We start from the raw sequence: 26,067 nt of genomic DNA, 5'->3' as shown, positions 1-26,067 counted from the left end.
GGGTTTTCCAACAGTAGGAAGGAGACAGAGAAACTGGACAAGGCAATAGACGAAATCAATGGCATTCCATCGGATACCCTTATTGGGGCTTCTCTCGATACTGAGGCCCTCATTGGGAAGGTTTGGCATGGAGAGAATAAGTCAGGTGAAGAATCTTTTAATTGGTATCAGCCCCACTGAAATCTTGAAGATGGTACCAGTACTGAAGGACAAGATGGTAGAGCATTGGGTGAATCTTCTAATTGGTCTTTGTACAGTGAGGCTTGGCGGTGGCTGGGATGCTTTCCTAGGAAGGAAAGACTCTTGGAACCTGGAGCATTTTCTGGGGAGGGGGAGAATCAGCTACCATTTAGGACAGGAGTAGTCACTGGCAGGGGCTCATGAGAATTGTAGTCCATGAACATCTGGAGGATCACAGGTTGACTACCCCTAATTTAGGAGACTCAGCAGTGAGATTGCATAGGCACCTGTAGAAACGCTGGAGGAGCCAAGACACACTTTTCATTTAACCTTCCTTTTTTTTGAGTTTGGGAAGAAAAGATTCTAGGACTATGCAAAACACAACTGTAGACATTAAGGGGAGTTCGATATGATAGGGATTTTTGGCATCAAAGCTGAATTAGAATTTGTCTAAGATGTTGAGGGAGGCCGTTCTCAAAGAAGTGATGGGTACCTAAATGTGTGTGTGTTCCTAACCCCCCCCCCCCCTTTGCCCGTTTAGTGAACCTTAAGCAGAACTTACCCTGCTTCAGTGCTTGGGCTTCCCCAAGACATAGTAAACATCGTAGTTTGCCTGCATAATAGCAGGAAGGAAGTGGTTCTTGACATAGGGCTTTACCAGCAGGTAGCCAGAGAGATGCAAAAGGGACTTCTGTACAAAGACTTTGTGAAGAATACTATATTCAATAGAAAAATTATGCTTCCTTACAAAAGGAACTATACACAGCACAAGGATCTGAAGAACAAAAACACAAGCTCCTTAATAGCATTGCAGCAGATAAAAAGAAAGCAAGTTGTCAGGAATGACTCCATCCTCGGGGACACCTGGGGTTTTAAGCTATGCTTGTCAAGGATATTTTTCACACCTCAGTCATAGCTCTGCACACATCACTGCGATTCACAGAAAACACAAAGAAGCTCCACCAGAGAGCAATTCTGTCTGTTTCCTCAGATCCCAAGCTTGGGCCTAGGCTCCCGAATGTGTTAAGCACACAAGGAACTCTACAGACTAGTCTGGAAACCCACAGTGATTTTCAAGATATCTGATCTGCCTTAGTGGAGAGGGGCTGTAATTACATCATAACCTTCAGTGATTAGGGGAGGGGGAGAAGCAAGTGGCCTGACTGGAATGGTCCTAATTTCTAATTGAGGACTGTGTGCATTAGTGATTTTATCAAGGGCATACATGAAGACTTGGCAAAGTGTTTATTAGACGGAGAAGAGTTGGTTCTTATATGGTGCTTTTCTCTACCTGTAGGAGTCTCAAAGCAGCTTACATTCACCTTCCCCTTCCTCTCCCCACAACACACCCCCTGTGGGGTGGGTGAGGCTGAGAGAGCCCTGATATCACTGAAGAAGAAGAGTTGGTTCTTATATGCCATTTTTCTCTACCCGAAGGAGTCTCAAAGCGGCTTACAGTCACCTTCCCTTTCCTCTCTTCACAACACACACCTGTAAGGGAGGTGAGGCTGAGAGAGCCCTGATATCACTGCTCGGTCAGAACAGCTTTATCAGTGCTGTGGCAAGCTCAAGGTCACCCAGCTGGCTGCATGTGGGGGAGCGCGGAATCAAACCTGGCTCGCCATATTAGAAGTCAGCGCTCCTAACCACTACACCAGAGGTAGTCAGCATTCATTGGCAGGGGCTCATGGGAATTGTAGTCCATGGACATCTGGAGGGACACAGTTTGACTATCCCTGCACTACACCAAACTGGCACTTACTGGTATTCATTGGAAAGCCCTTCCCCCTTTTGGGCTGCTGTGACCCTAAAGACAACCAGCATCTAAAAGGGTCAGTCTGTTTATAACTATCAGCGGCAACCTATGTGCCTGATAGGCTGCGGTGCCTGCCGCTGATAACTCAGGGTCACTGCTGCTAACAAATATTTGACAAATCAATCTGATGTAACCTTGAACATTGAACGGCCCCAATTCTTTGCTGTATGCAAATACCAGTTAATGGCATGGCATTTGTTCTTTCATGCAACGTGCTCGCTGCTTCCTTTGGGCCACAAATGAAGTAATATTTTAACAGGGTGACACTTGGCTTCGCAACTTACCTTATGTTCATGCACGCCAATCATGTATAGAAGAAGAAGAGTTGGTTCTTATATGCCGCTTTTCCCTACCCAAAGGAGGCTCAAAGAGGCTTACAGTCGCCTTCCCTTTCCTCTCCCCACAACAGGCACCCTGTGGGGTGGGTGAGGCTGAGAGAACGCTGATATCACTGCCCGGTCAGAACAGTTTTATCAGTGCCTTGGCGAGCCCAAGGTCACCCAGCTGGTTGCATGTGGGGGAGCGGAGAATCGAACCTGGCAAGCCAGATTAGAAGTCCACACTCCTAACCACTACACCAAACTGGCTCTCCATGTCAATATTACATTAATATCTTGTAACTCTTTCTCTCTGATGGTCTGCCTGCCTGAAGCATCAGCCCTTTCAAGTATTTTGAGATTAAAAACAATTCACAAACCGTAATACAGGAAAAAAAAGAAAATGCTTTCCACCAAATTCAACCCCCTAATTCTGTTTGGCTTTTTTGATGGCAGGGCATTGAAACTTTTTAAAGACACGGAAAAGTTGAAAAAAAAAAAAAGAAATCCCTTGCTTATGTTCATTAATATTCACACGTGACAGCAATATTCACATGTGACAGCAATTGTCAAACGACTTAATTTTGTCTTTCAGTTACACCTGGGAATTCCACACAAGCTGAAACATGACCGATACCAGAACATTTTAGTCTGATGCAAGCTTATAGCAGTTCTTTCTAAGGAAAGTGTTTTTAAGTGCCAAGAAATACATCGTGGCTGCCCTAAAGCACCAAGCTGGACTTACCCGGACAGGGCTTGACTTGGGCATGTTTCTATGCTCTTAAGTCTCACATGAAAAGCAGCAGCAGTCATTTGTGTCTTGTGACCGCAGCAAAGATAGAGTTATATGCCCATTCAAAACACTAATCCAAGAGATCAGACCAATGATTACATATCCTTTATTTTGTATTTGCTCAAGATCATACAAATATCGAATCCAAAACATTATTGCAATAGAAATCTCCAAAATGGAATGTTTAGGTATTTCCATATAAAAATGCTCCAGTAATTTGCAGCTGTAACTTGAGCTCTTTCCATCTATGACCGTCATTTTCAATATCTACTTCATTGCAGTAGCAAAGCTTCTCCAGAAACCAGGTTTCAACTATGACAGCAGTTTAGCAGGTATCAAAACAATACATAGCCCCCTTGCCTGAAGGCAGTTAAAATTAGTGGTAACTTAAGACGTGTATGTTCTATAGTGTTTATATCGCCAAAATCCAGATATTAGTTAAGGTATTAGCCAAGCAAAATCTTTCAACATAAAGAAGCCAGAGTAGGGACAGCTGTTGAGTGTAGTTGTTGAATGCTCCATGTACACACAGAGAGTGAACTAAAAATGTTTTTAGTTCTTTAATAAATCAATACAGCTTTGCAGGGCCAAAACATTGTTCTGGAAGACAAAAAGGAGATGAGGTAAATAATTCCTTGGGGAACAACAAAAAGCCAATCTCTCCATCAAGATGTATTAAACACGAGACTGTAAAATCCTCCCAAGCTATATTAAATCTGCAAGATGACATAATATCCCTCTTTTCCTCCACCAATCAGGATATAAGTTTCAGCCTTTTAGGTAAGGCATATTATTAGGAAGATGGAGCTTTTTGTACCCTGCTTTTCACTACCTGAAGGAGTCTCAGCTTATTACTCGGCAGGCCTCATGAGTTTCAAAGGGGCTTACAATTGTCTTCCCTTCCTCTCCCCAAAACAGGTCCCTTGCAAGGTAGGTGAGGCTGAGAGCTCTGAGAGAACTGTGCCTGGCCCAAGAGCACCCAGCTGACTGCATGCGGAAGAGCAGGGGATCAAGCCCAGCTCTCTAGATTAGAGGCCACCACTCTTAACCATAAAACCAAGGTGAGTCTCAGAGAAGTGAGATCGGGCCTTACAATCCTTTCCTGTGCTGTTTCATTCTGTTTCCATTTGTTGTTTTATATTACTCTGCTTAAAGGTAAAGGTATCAGCTGTGCAAGCACCGAGTCATGTCTGACCCTTGGGGTGACGCCCTCTAGCGTTTTCATGGCAGACTCAATACGGGGTGGTTTGCCAGTGCCTTCCCCACTCATTACCGTTTACCCCCCAGCAATCTGGGTACTCATTTTACCAACCTCGGAAGGATGGAAGGCTGAGTCAACCTTGAGCTGGCTGCTGGGATTGAACTCCCAGCCTCATGGGCAGAGCTTTCAGACGGCTGCCTTACCACTCTGCGCCACAAGAGGCTCTTACTCTGGTTAAGACCATTCAAATAAAAATATTGATTGTTTGGCCTTACGATCCAGTAGTCTTCTATCTAAACTAGGAGTCAAAGCTTTTTTGAGCCTGTGGGCACTCTTGGAATTCCGATTCAGGGTGATGGGCACAGCTGCAAAATGGCTGCTGCAGGAGGGGGTGTCACACACACAGGAAGCCAAAGGACAGGGAGAAATACATAATTTGGAGATGGGGATTGATAATAAACTAACACAGTGTTGGCAGCTGCCTGCTGCTTTAAAAAACTGCTTTAATCTGTACAACCAATTCATCTCCAATGGCCAATCAGAACCCCTGCACACTTTCTAAAAACATTTGAGTGAGCATTTAAACACTCTATGCTATTTTACAATGAAATTGCTATTTCTTTGTACTGTTCAACTGAAGCATTTTCATGAAATTCAGAACTGATTCAGAAATGTGATTTTCGCTACCTTATTTATATTAGATTAGGCTCCAGGTGCAAGACAACAAAACACATACCTTTGCATGCTTGATCTCCAATTCAGCCATTTCAATTAGATTCTTACGAAATGCTGCTGTTCGCTTCCGTTTAAAGTTGTTCAATTCTGCCAAGGAGAAAACAGCAACATACAGAAATTATTGGGGGGATGGAGTGTAGAGAAGTATTCCCCCTGCCTGCACATATGCGCACAGGACAGCTGGCAGACACTCCTACAGACATTACTATTGATTTTAGGAAACAATAACAGTGCCTTCCACACTAATGGCCTTCCACACCTTTAGTGCACATAATAGGATAAAGTTTTCTACTAAGCAGCATCCCAAAGCCACAGACTGTGGACATAATACATCATATGTATTACTGCTCTCAAAACAGTTCACAATTGCCTACCTTTCCTCTCCCCACAACAAACACCCTTTGGGACTGAGACACCTCTGAGAGAACTGCTTTGTGAGAACAGCTCTAAGAGAACTGTGACTGGCCCAGGGTCACCCAGCTGGCTGCATGTAAAGGAGTGTGGAATCAAACCTGGTTCTCCAGATTAGAGGCTGCCACTCTTAACCACTACACCATATTAGCTCTCATGAGATTCACCTTGTTCCAAATGATGCAGGCTTTACCTTGTTTGGCAGAGAGAGAAAGTTTTTCAAATCTTTGACAGCACTCTTGCTGGTGTGTTTCTGCCTGCCTGACATCTTTGCCTTTCAATCGAGCTTTGTCCAGAGCTTTGTTTGAGTTTTCATAGTCCACAAGGGCCCGTGTACGTCTGTACAGGAGATCCTGGGGAAAAGCAAATTACGGTAACAAAAAAGGAGCTTGTTAAAGCCCATTTCATTCAAACATCTCTATCAAGTAGTACTTTAATAAGCACACAAACTCCATGAAGAAAATTAAGATTCCCACTCAACCTGGGAACAGATGAAGAAGAGCAAAGGAATGAGGATGGTAGCTATAGAAGAAACTAACACTCCCAAGATGATGCCAGAAAATCTAATAGTACCTGCTTCATTTCTGCACTCATGCACACAATGAATGTTTAATTGTCGTACAAAATTTGTAGATGTAAACTGAGTAATAAAATATTTTTATCTGATTTGTACCCTTGGCCATGTTTTTTTTAATGTCCTGAGACTTTATTTCCCATAAAATAGTTCCTGGCCAAATGACATCTTCTGCTGCAGCCACTATGACAATTTTATCAACGGTTTTCAGGATTTATGATGCTAGGAAGGTGAAAAAAGTAGAGAAGCTACCCAGATCATGTGGTTGCATAATTGAGAGAACAAGTGATTTAATAGTTAGAGAATATGAAAGACTCCAGTCCATTATATTGTAGAAGATTTTCACATTACTGTTTTAAGCCAGATTTTATTAATTGCTGGCCTGATTCTGAGCAAAGCAATACAGAGGTTTCACACAGTGAGTTTTCTACTGAAGCACTGTGGTCATTTCAAAAAGGGATGCTTTCCTCCCAGAACAATCTTCCTTGGAGGCTTTTTTTAATGCTGAGTTATATAACACTAAACCAGTTCAGCACTTCGGTGGTATAGCAGCACCATTGAGAGGCCTTCATTCCATTGACTTGATAGCACCTCAATCAAGAATGTTAAAAAAAGTAACAAAGGTCTGTGGAAGACTGTACACTGAAGAAGTGCTTGGGGGTGGGACGGGACGGCTTTATAGGAAGCGCTGTGGACAGTTTAAACAGCAGACCGCAGCAATTCAGAAGTGCAACATAGAAAACGGAAGCCTTTTCCCTCAAAAGTGGCTCAGTCATGCTTTGCTACCTGATCCAAGTCAGTTTGTATGAATAGGTAAATTCCATTAGCAATCATTTACTAAAATGGAATACAAAAGCAATTTGAAAATGGCCAAAGTCACCCTCTAAGTCAGTGGTTCTCAGCCTGGGGGTTGGGACCCCTTTGGGGGTCGAATGACCCTTTCACAGGGGTTGTGGCAGGGCAAGCAGCTTGGCCGGGGGGGGGGGGGAGGACATCAACACAACAGCCTTGCGGGTTAGATAGAGATAGAGCATTCGTCTGTCTGGATCAGCGGAAAAGGGCGAGATCAGCATGGTGGGACAAGAGGAAGAACTGAACTGAGAAACCCCGGAAAAAAGACAATTTATATACAATCATGAGCAATGGTTTTTCATGCCATTGGTCAGTTTTGGTCTAATTTCTGTGAAAAAACAACATGAGGAACTGTATTAAAGGGTTGCAGCTTTAGGAAGGTTGAGAACCACTGTTCTAAGTGAAGCTACACTCATAGAGGAGAGCCCAGAACCAACATGAAGTCATCTGTAGCTGAATGGGGACCGGAAACTTGGTCCTACTTCAAGTTTCCCACCCTTACCTGTACACCCACTCCAGGTTTCCCATCCTTACCTCTACACCAGAGAGGCTGACATCATACTGTCTGTTTTTTTTATACAGAATTAGCCACAGGTTTTGCAAAGGGAAAAGGAGAGGCATGCACAAAGCTGGCATTGCAGGAATGAACCATGCATAGCAGTGGTTGGAAGTTCTCACCACAGTTAAGGAAAATGAGCCCATTAACAATAAGAATAAAGTGGCAGTAAACAATACCCTTTTAACCTTGAGATGCAAGATTCTACAGAGCACATTTATGCAGTGCTAAGATTCTTTGTTTAAGCCACAATTCAGCCAAACTTGTTTTATCAGAACACTGGAGAAAAATCGGAAGACTCACTTTTGCCGCTTCTATATTGAGCACATAGTATCTTAGTAACTCCGAGAGCTTCAAATCTTCATCAGAAGAAACACGGTTCTCTATTTTCTACGGAGAAAATGACAACTTAAAAAATCATACCTGCCTTGGATTTTTTAGTGAAGGAGAGGCAAGGGTGAGTGCAACATAAACAAAGTCAAGTAGCTTACCCTGAGTTTCTCAAAAAGCTCGGCAACTTTCAGCAAGTACCTGGAGGGGGGAAAGTAAGAAAGGTAAGTCAGCTCTCAGGATAAATAGCACTGAGCACATTTGAACATTTACATGTTCTGAAAGATAATTCAGACTCTTACGCAAAAAAAAAACCCATTGAGGGCATGAAAGGTGAACAGCTAGTGTTTGATTAGTATCCCCATTCATATCTTTGAAAGCATGCTGAGTGACCTTGGGCGCATCATACTCTCTCAGCCCAACCTACCTCACAAGGCTGTTTTGAGGAAAGTGGAACAGTGTAAACTGCTTTGGGTCCCCCATGGGGGAGAAAGCCAGAGTATAACAAAGTACACATGAATAATAAACAGCAGTGGGAGAGGACAAACATGCACTGCATATGGACACCTTGCACCCTGAACAAGGAATCACAGAGTCATAAATATGGGGAAAGAACCCTGATTATTGCATGTTTCTTCTATGGCAAATTATGCTGCCAGGTGGGAATGTGATTTCAATGCAGACTTCTGGCAGGGGCTTTAAGAATGACACACAAAGTCAAAAACCAGGGAGGACCAAGGGGATAGGCCAACAGAAAACTGCATGGGAGTAAGACGATTCTGCAGAATAAAGCAGGGGAAGAGAAACAAAAAGGAGACGTCTTATTCTTTCAGGATGTTAGCTGAGTTAGTCTGTTTGTGGCAGCAGAAAAGAGCAAGAGTCCAGTAGCACCTGAAAGTCCAGCAAAATTTGTGTCAGGGTATGAGCTTTTATGATACCAGAAGATATCTGAATAACAGAGCGTTGACTCACAAAAACTCACACCCTGCCACAAATTCTGTTCATCTTTGAGATGCATCTTGACTCTTGCTGTTTTCTTGTTATTTCAGTTAGCAACCAACGGAAGCAAGCAAACAGACTGGGATTTGGAGGCCCAGGAAATAGGCAATTTGCACCTACTATAGCTGACACTACAGAAATCACTGTTCTGTTCAGAGTTCCTATACATATCAAGAGAAAGTACCTGGCCCCAAAGCAAGCAGGAAACGTTAAGTCTCCACGTCAGTCTGTACTGAGGCAGGTACTTTATAGGAAAAAAGTAATTTGTAGAGTCCCTGATCTGAATGGCTCAAGCTTGCTTGCTCTTCTCGGATTCCATAAGCTAAGCAAGGTTGGCCCAAGTCAGAATTTGGATGGGAGAGCACCAAGAAAGTACAGGGTTGATACACAGGGGCAGGCAATAGCAAACACCTTTGAATGTCCCTTCCCTTAAAAACTTTATGGGGTCACCATAAGTCAGTTGTGACTTGAAGGCATTTTCCACCACCATTTGAAGGGCACAGACAAACCTCCTCCCCCAAGTCCAGTGGATGGAAGGAACTGGCACCTAGGAAGCTATATCTAACTGAGCAAGATGGTCTGGAGAGCTCATGAGGCTGTCAAGAAAACCATTCCAGAATGGACAGAAAATTTAAAGCATCTGATTGTCACTTCAAGGAGGAAGGGAGGGAATTCCCCAGTTGCCCTAATTTCACAGACACCTCTATTTAGTTTATAAAGTGTAACACGCTCTGAATTCTACTTCATTAATATTGCCGTACAATGTGATCTTGAATGGACCTAGTTCTTTGACAGACTCGACACACTGTCCTTTATTTAGCTGGGACGGACAGGCCTCCTTAAGAGAACCACCATTTAAGGAGATCTGTGCTGACTTACTTTTTAATGACAGTGGGCTCTTCCAGGGCCAGGCTGTTCATGCATGCTGAGGTGTGGATGTAGTCATCTGCAACAGCTATTGATGAAAGAAGGCAAAAATGGTTTAGTCTCTCCTCTGGACAGAGCAGCATTTAGAAATAACCCAAAATTAGGGGGTTCAGTAAAAGAAAAGTTACTTTTATGTGATCTCGTCATTTTATCTGCCTTTGCACACGCATCCTTGATTCTGTTGCAGTAGGTCACAAGGAAAGTCTTCTCTTGCTCAAAGAAATCATCCACCTCCTGGAAAAAAGATGCAGGGGTGGCGGTAGTACAAAAAAGTAACCTTTTGATCCAGGCAATGAAATGTTATTCTCACAATAACCATCTTTCCCAATATGCAGAGCATTTTGTTCTTCAAGGGCCAAAGTGTTGGTAATCCCTAGCTTTAAAGACCAGAAAAGCCCTGGCACCAGACTGGTGGAATGAGCTGCTGGCTTAGATCAGGACCCTGACGGAGCTATCGCAGTTCCGCGGGGCCTGTAAGACGGCACTCTTCAGCCAGGCCTATGACTGAGGCCATGGTGGCCCAATATCATGTTGGCCTTCTTTGTCTCAGCCCCCCCCCCCTCTATTGTTGCTTGGTGTATGTTACCTTGCCTATGCCAGTTCTGCAGGTCAAATGAAGATGACTGGAGGTGTGTGTGTGTTTGCTTCAGTTTTCATGATGTTTTCATTGTTTTTAATCTACTGCTGTAAACCGCCTCAAGCCCGCTTGCAAAGAGGGGCAGTATATAAGTCAAATAATAAAACAATAAACACTTATAGCATGTTAAGACTTCTAGTGCATGTGCCAGGGTTCGTGCAGGAGGACTTCCTGGCTGATTGTATCCTAAACCTTTCATTTAAGAAAAAAAGAATGATTTTGTGTCAGTTAATCTTTGAAAAAACTGCTCTCCAGATATATTTGTGTTTTATAGCTCACTGTAACATTTTCTCTCCCAAAGCCTGCTTCCAGAATAGTACTCTTTTACCAGAAAAGGCTTGCCAAAACCTCTCTTTACTTCAAGTCAAATAAGGCAAGTCACAGGAGAGGGACCCTTCAAGCAGAACAAAGGGAAAAGAGCTTCCGACTTTGAATTAGGAAATCCAAGACAAACTGAAGTCTCAACAAGGCAAGCAGACAGATGTACAAATTTTATCGAGATAACCGAGCATGAATTTTGCAAGAGCTCTTACCTTAACCCCGGAGAACAAAACTTCATCAGCACTTTTCACCACACTTTTAAAGAAGCCACCGAACATTTCCTTTGCATTTTTTCTCCGAACACTTAGCTAAGACAAATGATAACACGGTGAGACTATGGCTTCCTGCTTTGACCACTGCAATTATTATGCTGACATAGAGAATATTGTTCATCCAAGATCTGGAATTCCCCACCCAGCCAAGAAACCTGGATAAGGAGGCTACTGGCAGCACAACTGGAATCTGAAGAAAAAACCTTCTGCGGCTATTCTGCAGGCAGGGAAAAACCACAACTTCTCTTACTGCTCTTTGCAACTCAAATTTATTTCTCTTTTTATATCCCAGGAATGCTCCAGTAAACATAGTAAAGTGAAAAAAATTGCCTTTTTGCCTTACCCCTTCCAGTTCAGCCCCAGGCTTCAAAATATTGGGTTGCAGAGATAAATTCCATCAGCTTGGAATTTGTTTAGTGACGATATTCCTTTACACAGATCCTGGCTCACCAGAATCCAAGCCTACTGCACTTCAAATGCTAGGCAAGCACAGTTCAGTGCTGCTTGGCTTTCCTTAAGCCTCTCCATCTCTGCTGGTGTGGCACTGCATGATTTCACACGGAACCACAACAAACTGCAATGTTGTTTCTACTCCCCTTGTTTGTGAAATGGAACATGATGGGATTCTTCAAGTGTCCTCGATTCAACTGTTAGTTTAACAATGCAGGTCTTAATTCTGTTTTTCATTTTGTATTTGTAACCTGTGATGAAAACATCATGCTGGGACTGCAGGCTAGATAAGCTATGAATACTTTCTTACTATATTGCCATGATATCCTGGCTACAGACCTTGGTCATAACCTGCCCCCACCCCCCCATCAAAGCCACCTCTGGACTGCAATTGAGTTCTAAGAGAGTTGAGTGATATAATATCTGTCTGGTTGATGCGGAACACTGTTGCACAATCTTAGCTTAAATTGTATTTTATGGGATGCTGTTAATTAATGCCACTGCATTTTCATGTTGTACTCCGCCCTGAGCCAGTCCACTGGGAGAGTGGCATAGGAATCAAATCAATCTTCATCATGCTAGAAGGTGATAGCAAGATCCAGCAATCTACAGGGCACCAGGAACTCTTTAGACTGTTAAGATGTGCTTCCACGTGAAGGCTGGCAAGCTGCTGGGAAAGATAGCTTGCTTTCCTGCAACTTTTTTTTTAGCCCATTACTCCCGGAGGCTGGCTCATGACAGGTTATAATAATCTCATAGTAAAACCCCTTTAACCCCATTAAAACTCCATTTACCAAGTGGCAAAAAAACCCTATCCCCAGCCTCCAGATGGTCCCCGCCTTGGGGTGGGGGGATAAGGTGGATGACCTGGCTCAACCTGAGAGGACCCAAGATCTTCCTCTCTCCCAACCTCAACTAAAGACCTGGTGGAAGAGCTCCGTTTTATAGGCCCGGCAGAACTGTGATGGCTCTGTTAGAGTCCTCAGCTCTTCTGTGAGCTCATTCCACCAGGTCAGGGCCAGGACCAAAAAGGACCTGGCCAGGGTCAAGGCCAGGCAAACTTCCTTCAGGCTGGGGACTTCCAACAGATTAGCACCTGCAGAGTGAAGAGCCCTGAGGGGGGCAAGTGGTCTCTCAGTTATGTGGGGCCCAGGCTGCATATGGCCTTGAAGGTTAAAACTAAAACCTTGAACCTGAGTGGTCTTTGAGTGGTCATCTCTGCAGTCACCTTTGGGTTTGGCACCTGAGTGATACAATTTTGCAAAGCTCTAGCAAGAAACTGGTATTCATCTCCTGTATATCAAGAAAGAGGTTTGTCCTACTAAGCATGCCATCCATGGGAAGGGCGGGGGGAAGAGGAGCTTCCCACTCAGTTTCTTTTGACCACTGACTGCAAGAGAAGCCAGCAGCAAGGAAGGAAGTAAATTAGCTGTGCAAGTAGGCAGTCGCAGAGGTCTGTTAGCCCCATCCAGGCCACGCTGAGCCATATATAGCAAATTCATTCACTCTGATCCTGGTAGCAAAGGGTGAAGGGGATTACAGCTGTCTACCCACGGAGTTAAAAGTCAAAGCTATCTTGGTGATGTGCCATAATAGTTATTTTCTTCTGCTTTGTATTTCCTCAAATTGTAGATTTCTATGGAGGAGCTTGTGAAATGCTGGAGATTTTTTTCCATTTAAAAACTTTGCCTTTTTACAAAAATCTGATGAACAAACAAAAGAAATGTCTAACTGAAGTCTTTATATCTGCCAAATGTTTGTATATACTGTGCACATGCATAGGTAGCAACTTGTGATCTCTGCTGTGCCTTGTCCATCTTGCCTTTTATGAGGGGAAACCTCTGGCCAATAATCTTGCTATGACAGTTCCTTGAAACTTGCTACGGCAATTCATGCTCTGATCAACTCTAGGCAGGAGGCCTGCTGTATGCCTTCACTGGGGCTGCCTTTCAAAAGTGCATAAAAACAATTTTACTATCTTTGGCTTGGACAGGGATGGTTAGATCCTTTCCTCTAGCTTTCAATGTTTTATTCCCTTTTAGGGCCCTGGCTTGTTCTTAAGGACTGACAACTCTTCTGCTTTTATGATTTTATTGTATTACTTTTGCTTCTTTATTATTAAATTTATTTATTATTAAATTTATAACCTGCCCCTGTTGGTCCTACCAGCTTGGGGCAGTTCACAACAGTAAATGAATAGATAAGTTAAAAACAACCAAACAATTGGTAACAACAGCTTGGATTTCTGCCTTGAAAACAGACTGGGGAGATGGGCTTTTTACAAGACATTCAGAATTTACTGTAATTAAGGATTTTCAGTTGGAACGTCAGACTAGGATTGTACATGCACGCATGCGGCATATTTGCCAGATTCACTCCATCACTAAACCAAATTCATACTGAAGAATCCAAGACTTCCCTCATTGTAGCTACATCTGACTGAGCTTCCAAAAAAGCTTAATGCAGACCAATACAACCTGTGACTCACAAAGCCAAACCTGGCCCAACATTAATCTGACCCCCCCCCCCCGCAGTATTTGCACTTTGAAGGAGGCAACAGAAAGAGGGGGCTGAAAAAGCTCTAAGTGGTTCATCATGTCTAGCTGGGGTTTAATGAACAGGGAATTGATCAACTTTGGTTTACTGGAATCTTTTCTGCTCCTGACAACCAGAAAGATTGACTCACATCATGGTCGTACTCAAGGAAGACATGGAAGTTGTGATCTTGCCGGAGAACAGGGTGGGAAGAAATTCGCTGAAGGAAGACTTCATGTGATGATACTGTTTTCTTGAAGACTGCTAGGTATTCACTAGAGGAAGGGGAGGAATGAACAACTGAGTTAAATTCAGTGTGTTCCACAATGTATACACCTCAAGTCAGTAAGCTGTCACTTAAAAGCAAGTAGCATAGCGTTCACCAGCTCACTACCACTGATGAGCAGAAGCATTACCAGGCACCCATTTGCCAGAGAGCTGGTGTTGCTAATAAAACAGCACCCATCAAGCAACACAGAACAGGTCGGATTTGAACAGAACCTGAGCCAACATTGCCAACCATCTAACTACGGTTTTGGTTCCCCAATTCAGTAGGAACAACATAAATAGATTTGCAGGTCTACATGTTTTTGAAGGCAGCCCATAGAAATAGAGAAGGATACAAAAGGAGTGAAAACCAATGTGGAAGGGGGAACAGCATATATTGTAAGTATATGTATACATTGGAAGCATGCATGTAGTATGAAAAATGAAGGATGGCTATTTCCATTTCAAAAACCTTTGACATAGTAACAGCAATCCAAGTGCATAATCATAATCAGATATATTTGAACTACTTAGAATAACCAGATTTTAGTGATAGTAGTAATAATGAAACCTAAACATGGAAAAATGGATATAACAAAATAAAATTAGAATATGAACTAACTTAAATAAAACATGCATAGGATATTAAAAACAGGAAATAAATTTAGTCGCTAATCATTATACAGACACCATCCTAAAGGGATATAAGAGACAGATGGCTATTTCATAAATCTTATTAACCATATTACCCAAGAACTTTACTACATGCAGTTCCAACTATATATATATATGGTCAAGATGGCGGTTAAAATACATTCTCCACCCCAACATCTATAGCAGTGGAACCAGCACAGCATATAGTCAACAACTGGAGATGGAGAAAAGAAAACCATGAAGTGGATCATTCAGTGGTTCCAGGAAGGTCTAACACAGTAGTTCTCAACCTTCCTAACGCCGTGACCCTTTAATACAATTCCTCATGTTGTGGTGACCCCCAACCATAAAATTGTGTTCTTGCATAAACCAAAACTGACCAATGGCATGAAGATCCATTGTTCATGATTGTATATAAATTGGTTTTTTTCAGGGTTTCTCAGTTTAATTCTGCCTCTTGTCCCACCATGCCCATCTCACTCTTTTCCACTCCTCCAGACAGATGAACACTCTATCTCGATCTACCCCGGCCAAGCTGCTCGCCCTGCCACAACCCCTGTGAAAGGGTCGTTTGACCCCCAAAGTAGTCCCAACCCCCAGGATGAGAACTGCTGGTCTAACAACTAATCCTGGAACCGGGAGAGGGGGGGGGGTGGACGAGACCTGATCTCATTCCCTGATATCAGCAACACCTGGCTTCAACCAAACCCCTGATGGAAGAGCTCCATCTTGCAGGCCCTGTGGAAGAGTTCCATCAGGGCCGGCAGCTCTTCTGGGAGCTCAATCCACCAGGTAGGGGCCTGGACCAAAAAGGCCCTGGCCCTAGTTGAGGCCAGGTATGATTCCCGGGGCCCCAGGACCATCAGCAAATTCATACCTGCATAGTGAAGTGCTCTGCGGGAGGCATAAGTAGGTAAGTGGTCCCGCAAGTAAGAAGGACCCAAGCCACGTATAGCCTTAAAGGTCAAAACCAGAACCTCGAACCTGATCCAGAACCAAACTGGCAACCAATGCAGCTGCCTCAGCAACAGCTGTACTTGGGTCATCCAAGATGATTTCATGAGGACCCATGTAGCCACATTCCGTACCAACCGTAATTTCTGGGTCAGAGACAAGGATAGGCCCGTGGAGAACTTATGCTATCAAATGCCCTTGTAATAACATATATTGGAAAAACACTGAGAAGTCTAAGCCCACAGAACGTTGAGCACAAAAGCAATACTCATCTCAAAAGGAATATGGGAGACTCACTAGCTAAACTTTTTTAGAGCACAATTCCTGTCCCAAATATGTTCACGTTTGGGCCACCCAAAGATCGGATTGCACAACAATTGACTGCTATTGAGACATGAGGCTGAATGGATTATGAGATTACGGCAACAGTGGAGAAAGACCTGAAATGAATCTGACAAGGCTTTACAGCAGCCAGGAGGGGCAAGGCCTGTGGTTCCATGACAGTGATGGCTGCAAAGAAACATTTTTCTGCCAACACTGCAGAATTTCTTGCATCTGATTTAAACTCTGCACTAGTGGTGAGAAGACTAGATGGACACATGGGGGGCTATGCTGGCAGGATATGCAATATGAGAAACTAAAATGCAGATACTGCTTATGACAGTACAGGGAAACTACCTGAAATAAAATCACAAGTGTCTGAATCGTTCTCTTTAATGTAATGGTTTTTCATCCTAGGAGCAGACCTACATGGTAGTTTCCCTACCACAGGGCAGAGATAATTGAAGAGCCACACTTACGCTTCCAGTTCTTGCTTCATTTTAGCAAATTCCTCCTTTGTCATAGACAGCTCTCCTTCCCCAAGTTTATGCATCTTCTCTCGAGGGCCATCAAAGTCAGGCTTTGCAGGGGCAGGGGGGATCTTAGAATGAAGAGATTTGTTACTAGCTAGAACCTTATCCAGAAGGAGAGGCCTCTCTATGAGAACTTCAGATCTCTAAACTCAGGCAGAGTATGGAAAAGCAAGTTTACTCCTTAATGGAGCAGCAGGGCCTTCAGAATTCTGAGAACTGAAGGCTATGGCTATTTCTCTTCTCTTGACATGAGGCTGGGCCGCAGCAATATGGGGTGAGAGCATATGGGATATGTCACTGTACATTAATAGCAGCAACTGACACATATGCATCTCCACATAGTTACAGTAAGATATTCAAAAGATAAAATAAAGAAATTAAGAGTACCAGGAGATTGCCATTACTTCGTAGGCCCTTGGCCAAACCCCTTAACCATAGTGAAGGAGAGCATGCTGGGGCCCAATGTCACATGCAAAGAAGAGGCTTAGTATTAGCCATACATTGGGAAGTCACACCCTTTCATCTAACTCTAGGCAGGCATAAAACTATACATGGATTTTGACGTTAGCCACAACGTATTCTACATAAAACCTTTAGGAATATAAAAAGCTACAGACTAACAATTCCGAGTAAGGTTTTGCTTGTGTTACAATTTTATCCCACCTTTCTTGCAAGCAGCTTAGAGTGCCGCACCTGCTTTTCCCATTCTCAATTTAATCCTCATGAAAACCCTGTGAGGTAAGCTATGCTGAAAGGGACCAACCTATACATACAAGAGGCGGGTCCAAGGTCACCCAGCAACAAAGATACTTACAATAAGCCCTGCATACTCTTCTGTTTCACTAAGTATGTCATGTAGCCACTCAAAATCTTCATGTAGTCTTGTAACAGAGAATTCTGTGCCCTGGAAGCCTGGTAATGTAGTCTGAAACAGATAGGTATGTTAAGTATCAAGTACCTAGGCCACACATAGTATAATCCTGTACAATAACTGTACAACAGTCTCAACTCATTGATTTCTGTGAGCTTAGACTGGAGTAACTCTGCATAAAATGAACTCAAAGACATTAGCTTTAGCACACCACCACCTACTCTCCCACAGTCTTACCTTTGTATGGACTGTGAACTTCACCTTGTCTTTTTCACTGAGAGCATCAGGAATGTCAATTTGCAGTGAGGGATCAATGTTTAAGTCCACAGATACAGACCTCATCTACAACAGAAGTTGAAGAACAAACTTTTAGCTCCTTCACTATGAGTTTAATTCCCATGGAAAACAAAGAAATGGTAATCATGTAAACTAATAATAACAATGGCATTTATTTTTATAGCCCATCCCTTCTCTGGGCAGGTAACATTGGATAAAAACCACAATGCAAATATAATCTATAACACAATTAAACAATGATTACATTTTACAATTATTAAAATTATATTACAACCGCCTACTTTACTTTTTTAAATCTTCTGAGGGGGTGATTGATATTTAGTCCGTGGAGGATTAGGTGGGTTCTTGAGTAGGGAAGCCAGCATCTTCATGGTGTTATTTCCTGGCCTTAACCATAAGCTTGTTATTCCCGTTGGGCCCTTGAATCTGTTAAGTATCTTACGCTGTATGCTACTTTACTGCTCACCCTCTACCTGGACTGGTAATTTTCATTTCATTGTATCCAAAGAGGTATGCTTACTCATAAAAGATTATACCTTGAATAAAACTTTGTTGGTCTTAAAAGTGGCACTGGACTCAAAACTTTGTTCTGCTGCTTCAACTAACACAGCCACCCACCTGAATCTATCTTCATAGAAGTTGACAAAATTTTACTTTGAAAATCAGCCTTGGTGTTGAAACACAATGGATAAGGAACTGCCGCTGTCCCTACAAAACAGCATTTTAAGCTTTGTTTATTTAGTGATTTACAGCCAGGCCATTACACTTGAAGACCAGGCCATTACACAAAACAGAAAATGCAGTACATTTAAAAAGCAATGGCAATAACCAGATTACAAAAGAACACAGCACAGTATACTATGATGAAACAATGTGGCATTTTGAAAACTGCCTTAGATATTAATACCGAGCCTCTATTTCCTCCTGAAGAATCAAGCAGCCTACAAACAAATGCACTATTAGTTTAAATGTTAAAAAGTATCGGTTGCCTTGGAAGCACAGAAGCTTTTTTCACAGTAGCTGTGGTTCTTTACCTATCCCAGTTAAACAAGTTACAAAGATGAATGGTAACAAAAGAAATAGGAGCACATCTAACAAGACATATTCATGTAAGTACATTTAACTACAAAAAGGTTAACTTGCTAGAGCTCCAATCCAGGTAAGAGAAAAGAAGGGACATCCTATGTAAGATGAAACAGAAAGCAAGAAATGGACAAAGAGGTTGAGGCCAACTGTCATGTGCGTCTGAGTTCACTGCAGCAGCTAAAAAAGCTTTACAAATTTGGTTCTGTGCCCACCTATTTCCCCTCAGCCAAAGCTATGCAGCAGTAGGAAAGGCTGTTAGTAAACCTGTAGAATCTTCTTCCTTAACAAAATCTGAGTCCAGTATCACTTTTAAGACCAACAAAGATTTATTCAAGGCATGAGCTTTCGACTAGTCTGAGGGAGAGTGCTTGCATACCAAAACTAAACCATGCAAAAAATACCACGCAGACTTTTTGGGACAGATGCACGTTCCCCATGTTTAACAAAAAACCTCAAAAATAACAGAATAGGGTTCCCCCCCCCAATGAACATTTCATATGAATGCAATGCATTTACAAGATGGTTCATCACCTAAAGTGAGTTTCGTGGCACTTAAAAAAAGCTCTCTGAGGGTCCGTGGCATCTACCATCTCTACCAGTTGTTGTTGTTATGTGCGAAGTCGTGTCCGACCCATCGCGACCCCATGGACAATGATCCTCCAGGCCTTCCTGTCTTCTACCATTCCCCGGAGTCCATTTAGGTTTTCACCTACTGCTTCAGTGACTCCATCCATCCACCTCATTCTCTGTCGTCCCCTTCTTCTTTTGCCCTCGATCGCTCCCAGCATTAGGCTCTCCAGGGAGTCCTTCCTTCTCATGAGGTGGCCAAAGTATTTGAGTTTCATCTTCAGGATCTGGCCTTCTAAAGAGCAGTCAGGGCTGATCTCCTCTAGGACTGACCGGTTTGTTCGCCTTGCAGTCCAAGGGACTCGCAAGAGTCTTCTCCAGCACCAGAGTTCAAAAGCCTCAATTCTTTGACGCTCGGCCTTCCTTATGGTCCAACTTTCGCAGCCATACATTGCAACTGGGAATACCATAGCCTTGACTAAACGCACTTTTGTTGGCAAGGTGATGTCTCTGCTTTTTAGGATGCTGTCTAGATTTGCCATAGCTTTCCTCCCCAGGAGCAAGCGTCTTTTAATTTCTTTGCTCCAGTCCCCATCTGCAGTGATCTTGGAGCCCAGGAAAATAAAATCTGCCACTATCTCCATTTCTTCCCCATCTATTTGCCAGGAATTGAGAGGGTCGGATGCCATGATCTTTGTTTTCTTGATGTTGAGTTTCAAGCCAACTTTTGCACTCTACCATCTCTACCAATGAAGATGTAAATTCCAACAGTTTACTTTGCACTCTTCTCAAATATGTTAAAACACCTAATTTGTATTTCTTAAAATTCTTCCCTACCAAGCATTCAAATCCGAACTTGGGAGATCCTGTCACCCAACCTGGCTGAGTTTCAGAAGGTACATGGTAGCATCAGCACTAATTAGTACATGCATTGGTCACTCAATTGCTAACACAACCTACACTGCTCAAACATACTGCAAAACAAAAAAGCTATTGAACAAGGGAATGTTTCCTCTTCAATAGCATTCTGCTCCACAAACGAAGAAAAATCCCGCAGGAAATCCAGAATTCAGTATGGAGCCGTCTCGTATTAACAGCTTGAATAAGGAACACATATCCATTGTTTGAAGACCAGACCAAACTGTATCCACATGGCTTGTGGGAAGCCCTCCTACTCCTGCTGTTCAATGAACAACTCGTGATTTTATTTTGCTGAGACATAAGATGGTAGAAGGTTAATATACAAAGGTGCTTCATGTGCGGTGTCAGCTTATAAACCTGCTTAATAGCGACATCTCAATCTGTAGCACCTGGCAACCATACAAGGAGAGTTACTATTGCAGGAAACACAGCTGGGTTAACACATTGCGTGGTCAGATGAATCTCCATATAGGCGCAGTTGCTCAGCAGTGGAACCTTAGATCCAAGTTAAATCTATCAACAAGGTCCAAGCTATGTTTTTTTCTGGCTCAGCATTTACTCTAAGTTTTGCCTACTGTGATCCAAGTGTTACTTAAAAGATTAATGTTTGCAACTCTGCTGAGGACATTTTTCTAGCTTCCCTTGAGGCAAGCCTCTCTAAAAGATAATAGCAGGGTTGTAATGAGTACCCAGCTCGCTGGGGGGTAAACGGTAATGACTGGGGAAGGCACTGGCAAACCACCCCGTATTGAGTCTGCCATGAAAACGCTAGAGGGTGTCAGCCTAAGCGTCAGACATGACCTGGTGCTTGCACAGGGGATACCTTTACCTTTAATCCTACTGAAAATACTTGAATTGCAGGAGCACTGAGACCACATCAATTGTGATGTAAATGACATAGTCCTAACAAACCTTTGAGCAGAAATCTGAAGCAAGAGGGGGCTTTTTCTCTCTCAACCACTGGCCAGAGAGGGCTAGAACAGTGGTCCCCAACCTATGGTCCGCGGCCTGGTGCCGGGCCGCGAAGGCCAGGGCGGCGGGCCACGGTTCCCTCTTCTCGCCCCCCCCCCCGCAGTAAAAAACTTCCCAGGCCGCAAGCCTGCGGCCCGGGAAGCTTCTTACTGCGGGAGGGGGGGGAGAGGGAATCAGTGCCGCGCATGCGCATATGCGCGCTGCACAGCCAGAATCGTGAAAGTGCCGTCACCCTGCCGGTCCCCAGCCAAAAAAAGGTTGGGGACCACTGGGCTAGAAGACCACAAATAACCATTAAAAAAATGCAAATCATTTTTTGTAGGAAGCAACAGGACCTTGATCCAGCCCCAGACAATCTTAACAATTACTATCCAGGAGCTAGGAAGGAATGATGGTGTGGGCTGGCTACATAACTCCACAAAGTCTCTGAAGACACATTATCTAGATTCTAGACTGATTTCATTACAAATTCAATACTTTAGGCTCCAAATGATCCTGATTACCCTGACTGAAAATACCTAATGAGACAGAGAATGCACCTCTTACCGATTCACATTAAATGACAATGGCACTGAACTTCTAGAAAGGCTATACTGCCCCAAATCCCCAGGGTATCCACACTGGTAATTTTACTGTTGCTCAGCCAGGCACTGACAAAAGCTGGTGCAGATCAGCTGGCTGCTCCCCATCATATTTATGTGACTGATCAGCAGCTGTTCTGCACCAGCTGTTGGAAACAACTGGCACAACAACTTAAGATGTCATCAAGGTAGATTACAGCTTCTGAAATTTGACGAGGTGTGAACCATGCACATGAAAGCTTTTACCCAGAATTAAACTCTGTTGGTCTTCAAGGTGCCGCTGGATTCAAACTTGGTTCAACTGCTTCAGACCAACCTGGGTGTAAACTGCACGGAGCTTTTATTCCAATCCCAGGTCAATTCAGGCCCTGCCGTCTACACAGAATGAGATTTCCGTTTTGATTTTGGGCGATTTAAATTTTCCTTTTGCAGCAAGAAGGATTGCTCCGGAGTGACCCTACCTTTATTGTGCGATATCTTAGAGTGCTTTTAATGCTGAATATTTTAAGAATCGAATTGAGAAAGCAGGCTGTTTTGAATCTGTGCTTTGCTCCGTGGTAGAGAACCCCTGACTGGCCAAAGCTGCTCATGTGACAAGCTTGCCTTAAAGGAGAAGCCCCTAATTTCTCTCAACTTCTGTCGGGTTTTTTTCTCCCTCCTCTGCCTTCTTCAATCCTCTCCCCCCCCTCCAAGAAAAGAAAGAGGTTACCCCCCTTCAGGAAAAGAAAGAAAGAGGCTGTGCTTGCCCCCCCCTTCTGAACTACCCTAAACATATGCAGAACACTTTTCTGTTTCAATGGGGAGGGCGGGGGGGGGGGGGAAGAGGAAGACCAGAGTTCAAATCAATCTGAATTCAACAGGATTGACAATAGAATAAACAAAGTAAGTGCAGACTCTGCCCTGGTTACCCACCTGAGTCCAGCTTTTGAAATGGTGTACACCAAATTTAGTCTCAGCATGATCCTAGGCTGTTCTCTTACAAGCAACAAAACTGCATGCTTTCAGCAAGACTTCTGAACAACACGATTAGCATCACTGTTTTTATACAGTCTACATTCTAATTTAGCAACTAACAGTTCCTAAGAAGTTTTGCAGCTATATCAGTTCGCTCGTTCTCAAAAGATTAGGACAGTTTGTTCCTCTTTTTCTTTCTAGCTTCCCCCACTACTTTTCCCTCCTACGCTTGCTTCCTGTTCTTCCCTCTGCCAAATAAGGAAGTGAAGATATTTTTTACTATTGTTTTTACTTAATTGTTTCAACTACACTTCTGTATGCTGCATCTGCAGCTGAGCCTTAGAAATCCAACTGCTGGCAGACCAATAAAGGTTTCTTCATTCAGATGTAAAGAACCCCACTGATCAAACCCCTAGTCTCTATATAGGAATGTCGTCAACTGGCTTCTGAACAGCACACAGTCTGAAGACCTGGTTAGAAGGCAAAACTACTGATTTGCAGCCTATGACATTTTGCAGAACTTCAGAACTGTATCAGCATTCTTACAGAGAAACCAACAACTATCCAAGAGGGCTTTTCTGCACAAGTAAAAGGATTGCACTGTTCAAATTGGTTCACTAACTTACTTGGATAGAAGATGAGGGATTGTGGGCTATGAAGCTATTGTACTGTAAGTAAGTATGCAATTTTTTGTATATCTTAATGTGTCATATTAATACTTATGCTACATTTCAGGTCTTGCTGGTGGTTTGAGACTCCTAAAATTTGAATAAACTTTTTATTGAATGTACCACTAACTGTGTAAGTGCACTTTGAATCTCTGTGAGACAGGTGAGCTAAAAATAAACTACACCATCTCCCCCCCCCCCAAAAAAAAATTAAGACTGGACACACAAAATATGGCCTCAGAAAAGTCAAACTGGCCTCAAGGAGGGTCAGGGCTTTTTTGGCTGGTGGAATGTTCTCCTGAGTGAGATCGGGGTCCTGTGAGACTTAAAAACAGTTTTGCAGGGCTTGCAAAACAGAGCTGTTCCACCAGGTCTAGGCTTGAGGCCAATAAATACCACCAATAAACTGGCCTTCCTACACAAAGGATAAACATCTGCATGCCATTCAGTAGTGAACACAAAACTCCTTAACTCTCCTTCCTACTGGAGGGAAGTCAGTGAGTTGTCCAACTGTTTTAAAATGTTTAATGTGTTTTAATCATTATGAAATATTGTAAGCCACTGAGTGCAGAGAAGGGTGGCACATAAATGCAAAAATAAAATAAACAAACCCACAGCCTATCAGACTACCAAAACAAAGATTGTAAGCTGCTTTGAGACTCCGTCAAGTAGTAAAGAGCAGGGTACAAAAAATGGCTCTTCTCAGTCACCCGAAAGACAAAGGTGAGGGAGGAATTGCCATATTTCTTCCACCTCCTCTTCTCCTTCATCCTGTGGTCAAGCTCATTCTTTCAATGAGGCTCAGCCTGACAGCAGTCAAGCAGAAATTGAACATTCCACATGGGAAATCACTGATCAAGCCAACCCAGTGTTTAAAATTTATCATGGGGGTGGCAGGTTACACTGGTTGAGCAACTGGGTTGTGAGTGTCCTGCATAGTGCAGGGGGTTGGACTAGATGACCCAGGAGGTCCCTTCCAACTCTATTACTCCATGATTCTATGTTATCTGTACTGTTTTATTTTCTCTCCAGTTCCATGTAAACCACCCTGAGCCTTAGGGGAGGGCGGTGTGTGTGTATAAATAAATATAAATAAAAACAAGCCCGTGAGGAAACTGGCAAGATAGACTACACCCATCAGCTCCTGGGCCTGGACAATTATTCTTGACTTTGCTGGCTTCTGCCTGGCATGATACAGTAGGCAAGAAGGAACAGCCTATGCCCATGACCACTCACATTGTAGATGGCTGCATCTGAGCATAGGCCCCTCGTGGGATTGGCATGGAAGAGCTTTATACAGTACTCTGACCTGACCAAAAAATGCAGTGGGAAAGTCAAGCCTGCTCAACCCTTGCTCAAGATAGTGACAATACTTCCTTTTCCCTAGGACAGGACTTCATGGCAAACAGATTAAATTTCCTGCCTTGCTTTCCCTCCGAGAGACCATGCACTTTGCCCTCTGGCCCTTTATCTCTCCTGCAGAGGCCTGCTTCTTCAATCAAGACAGTGGGAGCTGTTTTGAATATATACAAAATGCAGATTATGTCCACATATTTGTAAACATGACAAGGGCAAACTGGCTGTGGCTCTACTTGGATATATAAAGGCTACTACAAACATCAATGGGACCTTGTAAAGTAAATTCCGGCGAAGTCCTGGACTCATGATACTGTGAAGCCAAGACTGGTGACATCGCAGATTTACGTCCGTTCTCCGCAGGCTTTCCTAGGAAGAGTTCCTTCTTGCAGTTTGACTGTTGTTTTCCGGAAACCAGCCTCTGCTCCCTCAAATGGACATTATTGCATAGCACAGAACGACTGGCCAACTTTCTGCAAATCACCTTGGCATAATATAACCCAGACTTTGCACGCCCCAGGGTGCAAAAGACATTGGTAGGTGGATTCTGCGGTCTCCCCAGGCCAGCTGGCCCTTCAGCAAAGTCTTCCTCCCGAGGGCGGCGCAAAGCCTGAGGCTAAAAACAGGGACAGCCCCGTAAATAGCTGCCAAAGGAAGTCCTAGCTTGTCCCCCTCCCCAAAAATAACCCCTGCAAAATGCATAGCTACACCTTGAATATAGGCTCACGCATGCTGCTTTTAAAGGCGCCCGACGGGAGTCGAGTTTCGTCCTGCTCTTAAGTTCCCCCACTCGGCTGACACGCACTCTGCGGGGCAAACCCGTGTCTGCACCCCGCGTCACGTGTGAAGGCACCCGAAAAGGGCAGAGAGCAAGGCCGACCTGCCTCTTACCTTACTATCGCTCGTCACCGCCTCCTCGGCTCCGGTGGGGAGAGACATGTCGGCCGACCGCACGCCGCCGGCTCTCCGGTGCTCCTCAGCCCGCAACCGCCCCACTTCCTCGCGCCGGCTCCTCAAATTACGACGGCCGCCCCGGAAGCTCCTCCCACCTCTCCCTGGCCCCGCCTCCTCCCGCCGGTCGCCGCGGGCCGTAGAGGAGTAACTCGAGGCGCCCGGAAAGGGTCCTAACAAGAAGCGATCGTTCCCGGCGCGGAGAAGC

General features: G+C 43.7%; 1 protein-coding gene across 3 annotated transcripts; it reads right to left on the bottom strand.

Moving 5' to 3' along the window:
• Positions 1-3,189: 3,189 nt before the first annotated feature.
• Positions 3,190-26,060, bottom strand: SNX5 (sorting nexin 5). 3 transcript variants are annotated; one of them, XM_077309734.1, is made up of 14 exons: positions 25,800-26,035; positions 25,182-25,336; positions 17,744-17,848; positions 17,450-17,560; positions 16,582-16,703; positions 14,058-14,181; positions 10,862-10,957; positions 9,820-9,925; positions 9,644-9,719; positions 7,927-7,966; positions 7,739-7,825; positions 5,647-5,806; positions 5,044-5,129; positions 3,190-3,706 (listed from the first exon to the last, which is right to left on the bottom strand). In XM_077309734.1, exons 2-14 carry the CDS (start codon positions 25,215-25,217, stop codon positions 3,659-3,661), a joined length of 1,197 nt encoding a protein of 398 aa, XP_077165849.1. In that variant the 5' UTR covers positions 25,218-25,336; positions 25,800-26,035; the 3' UTR covers positions 3,190-3,658. The 3 variants fall into 3 exon arrangements, with proteins under 3 accessions (XP_077165849.1, XP_077165848.1, XP_077165850.1); XM_077309733.1 differs by lacking the exon at positions 25,182-25,336 and having other exon boundaries at positions 25,800-26,060; XM_077309735.1 differs by lacking the exons at positions 25,182-25,336; positions 25,800-26,035 and adding an exon at positions 22,843-22,865.
• Positions 26,061-26,067: the final 7 nt, after the last annotated feature.

Source organism: Paroedura picta, chromosome 14, assembly GCF_049243985.1.
Source record: "Paroedura picta isolate Pp20150507F chromosome 14, Ppicta_v3.0, whole genome shotgun sequence".
Taxonomy (NCBI): Eukaryota; Metazoa; Chordata; class Lepidosauria; order Squamata; family Gekkonidae; genus Paroedura; species Paroedura picta.
The sequence above is the reverse complement of the archived record's forward strand: the minus strand, read 5'-3'. Positions and strand labels throughout refer to the sequence as shown.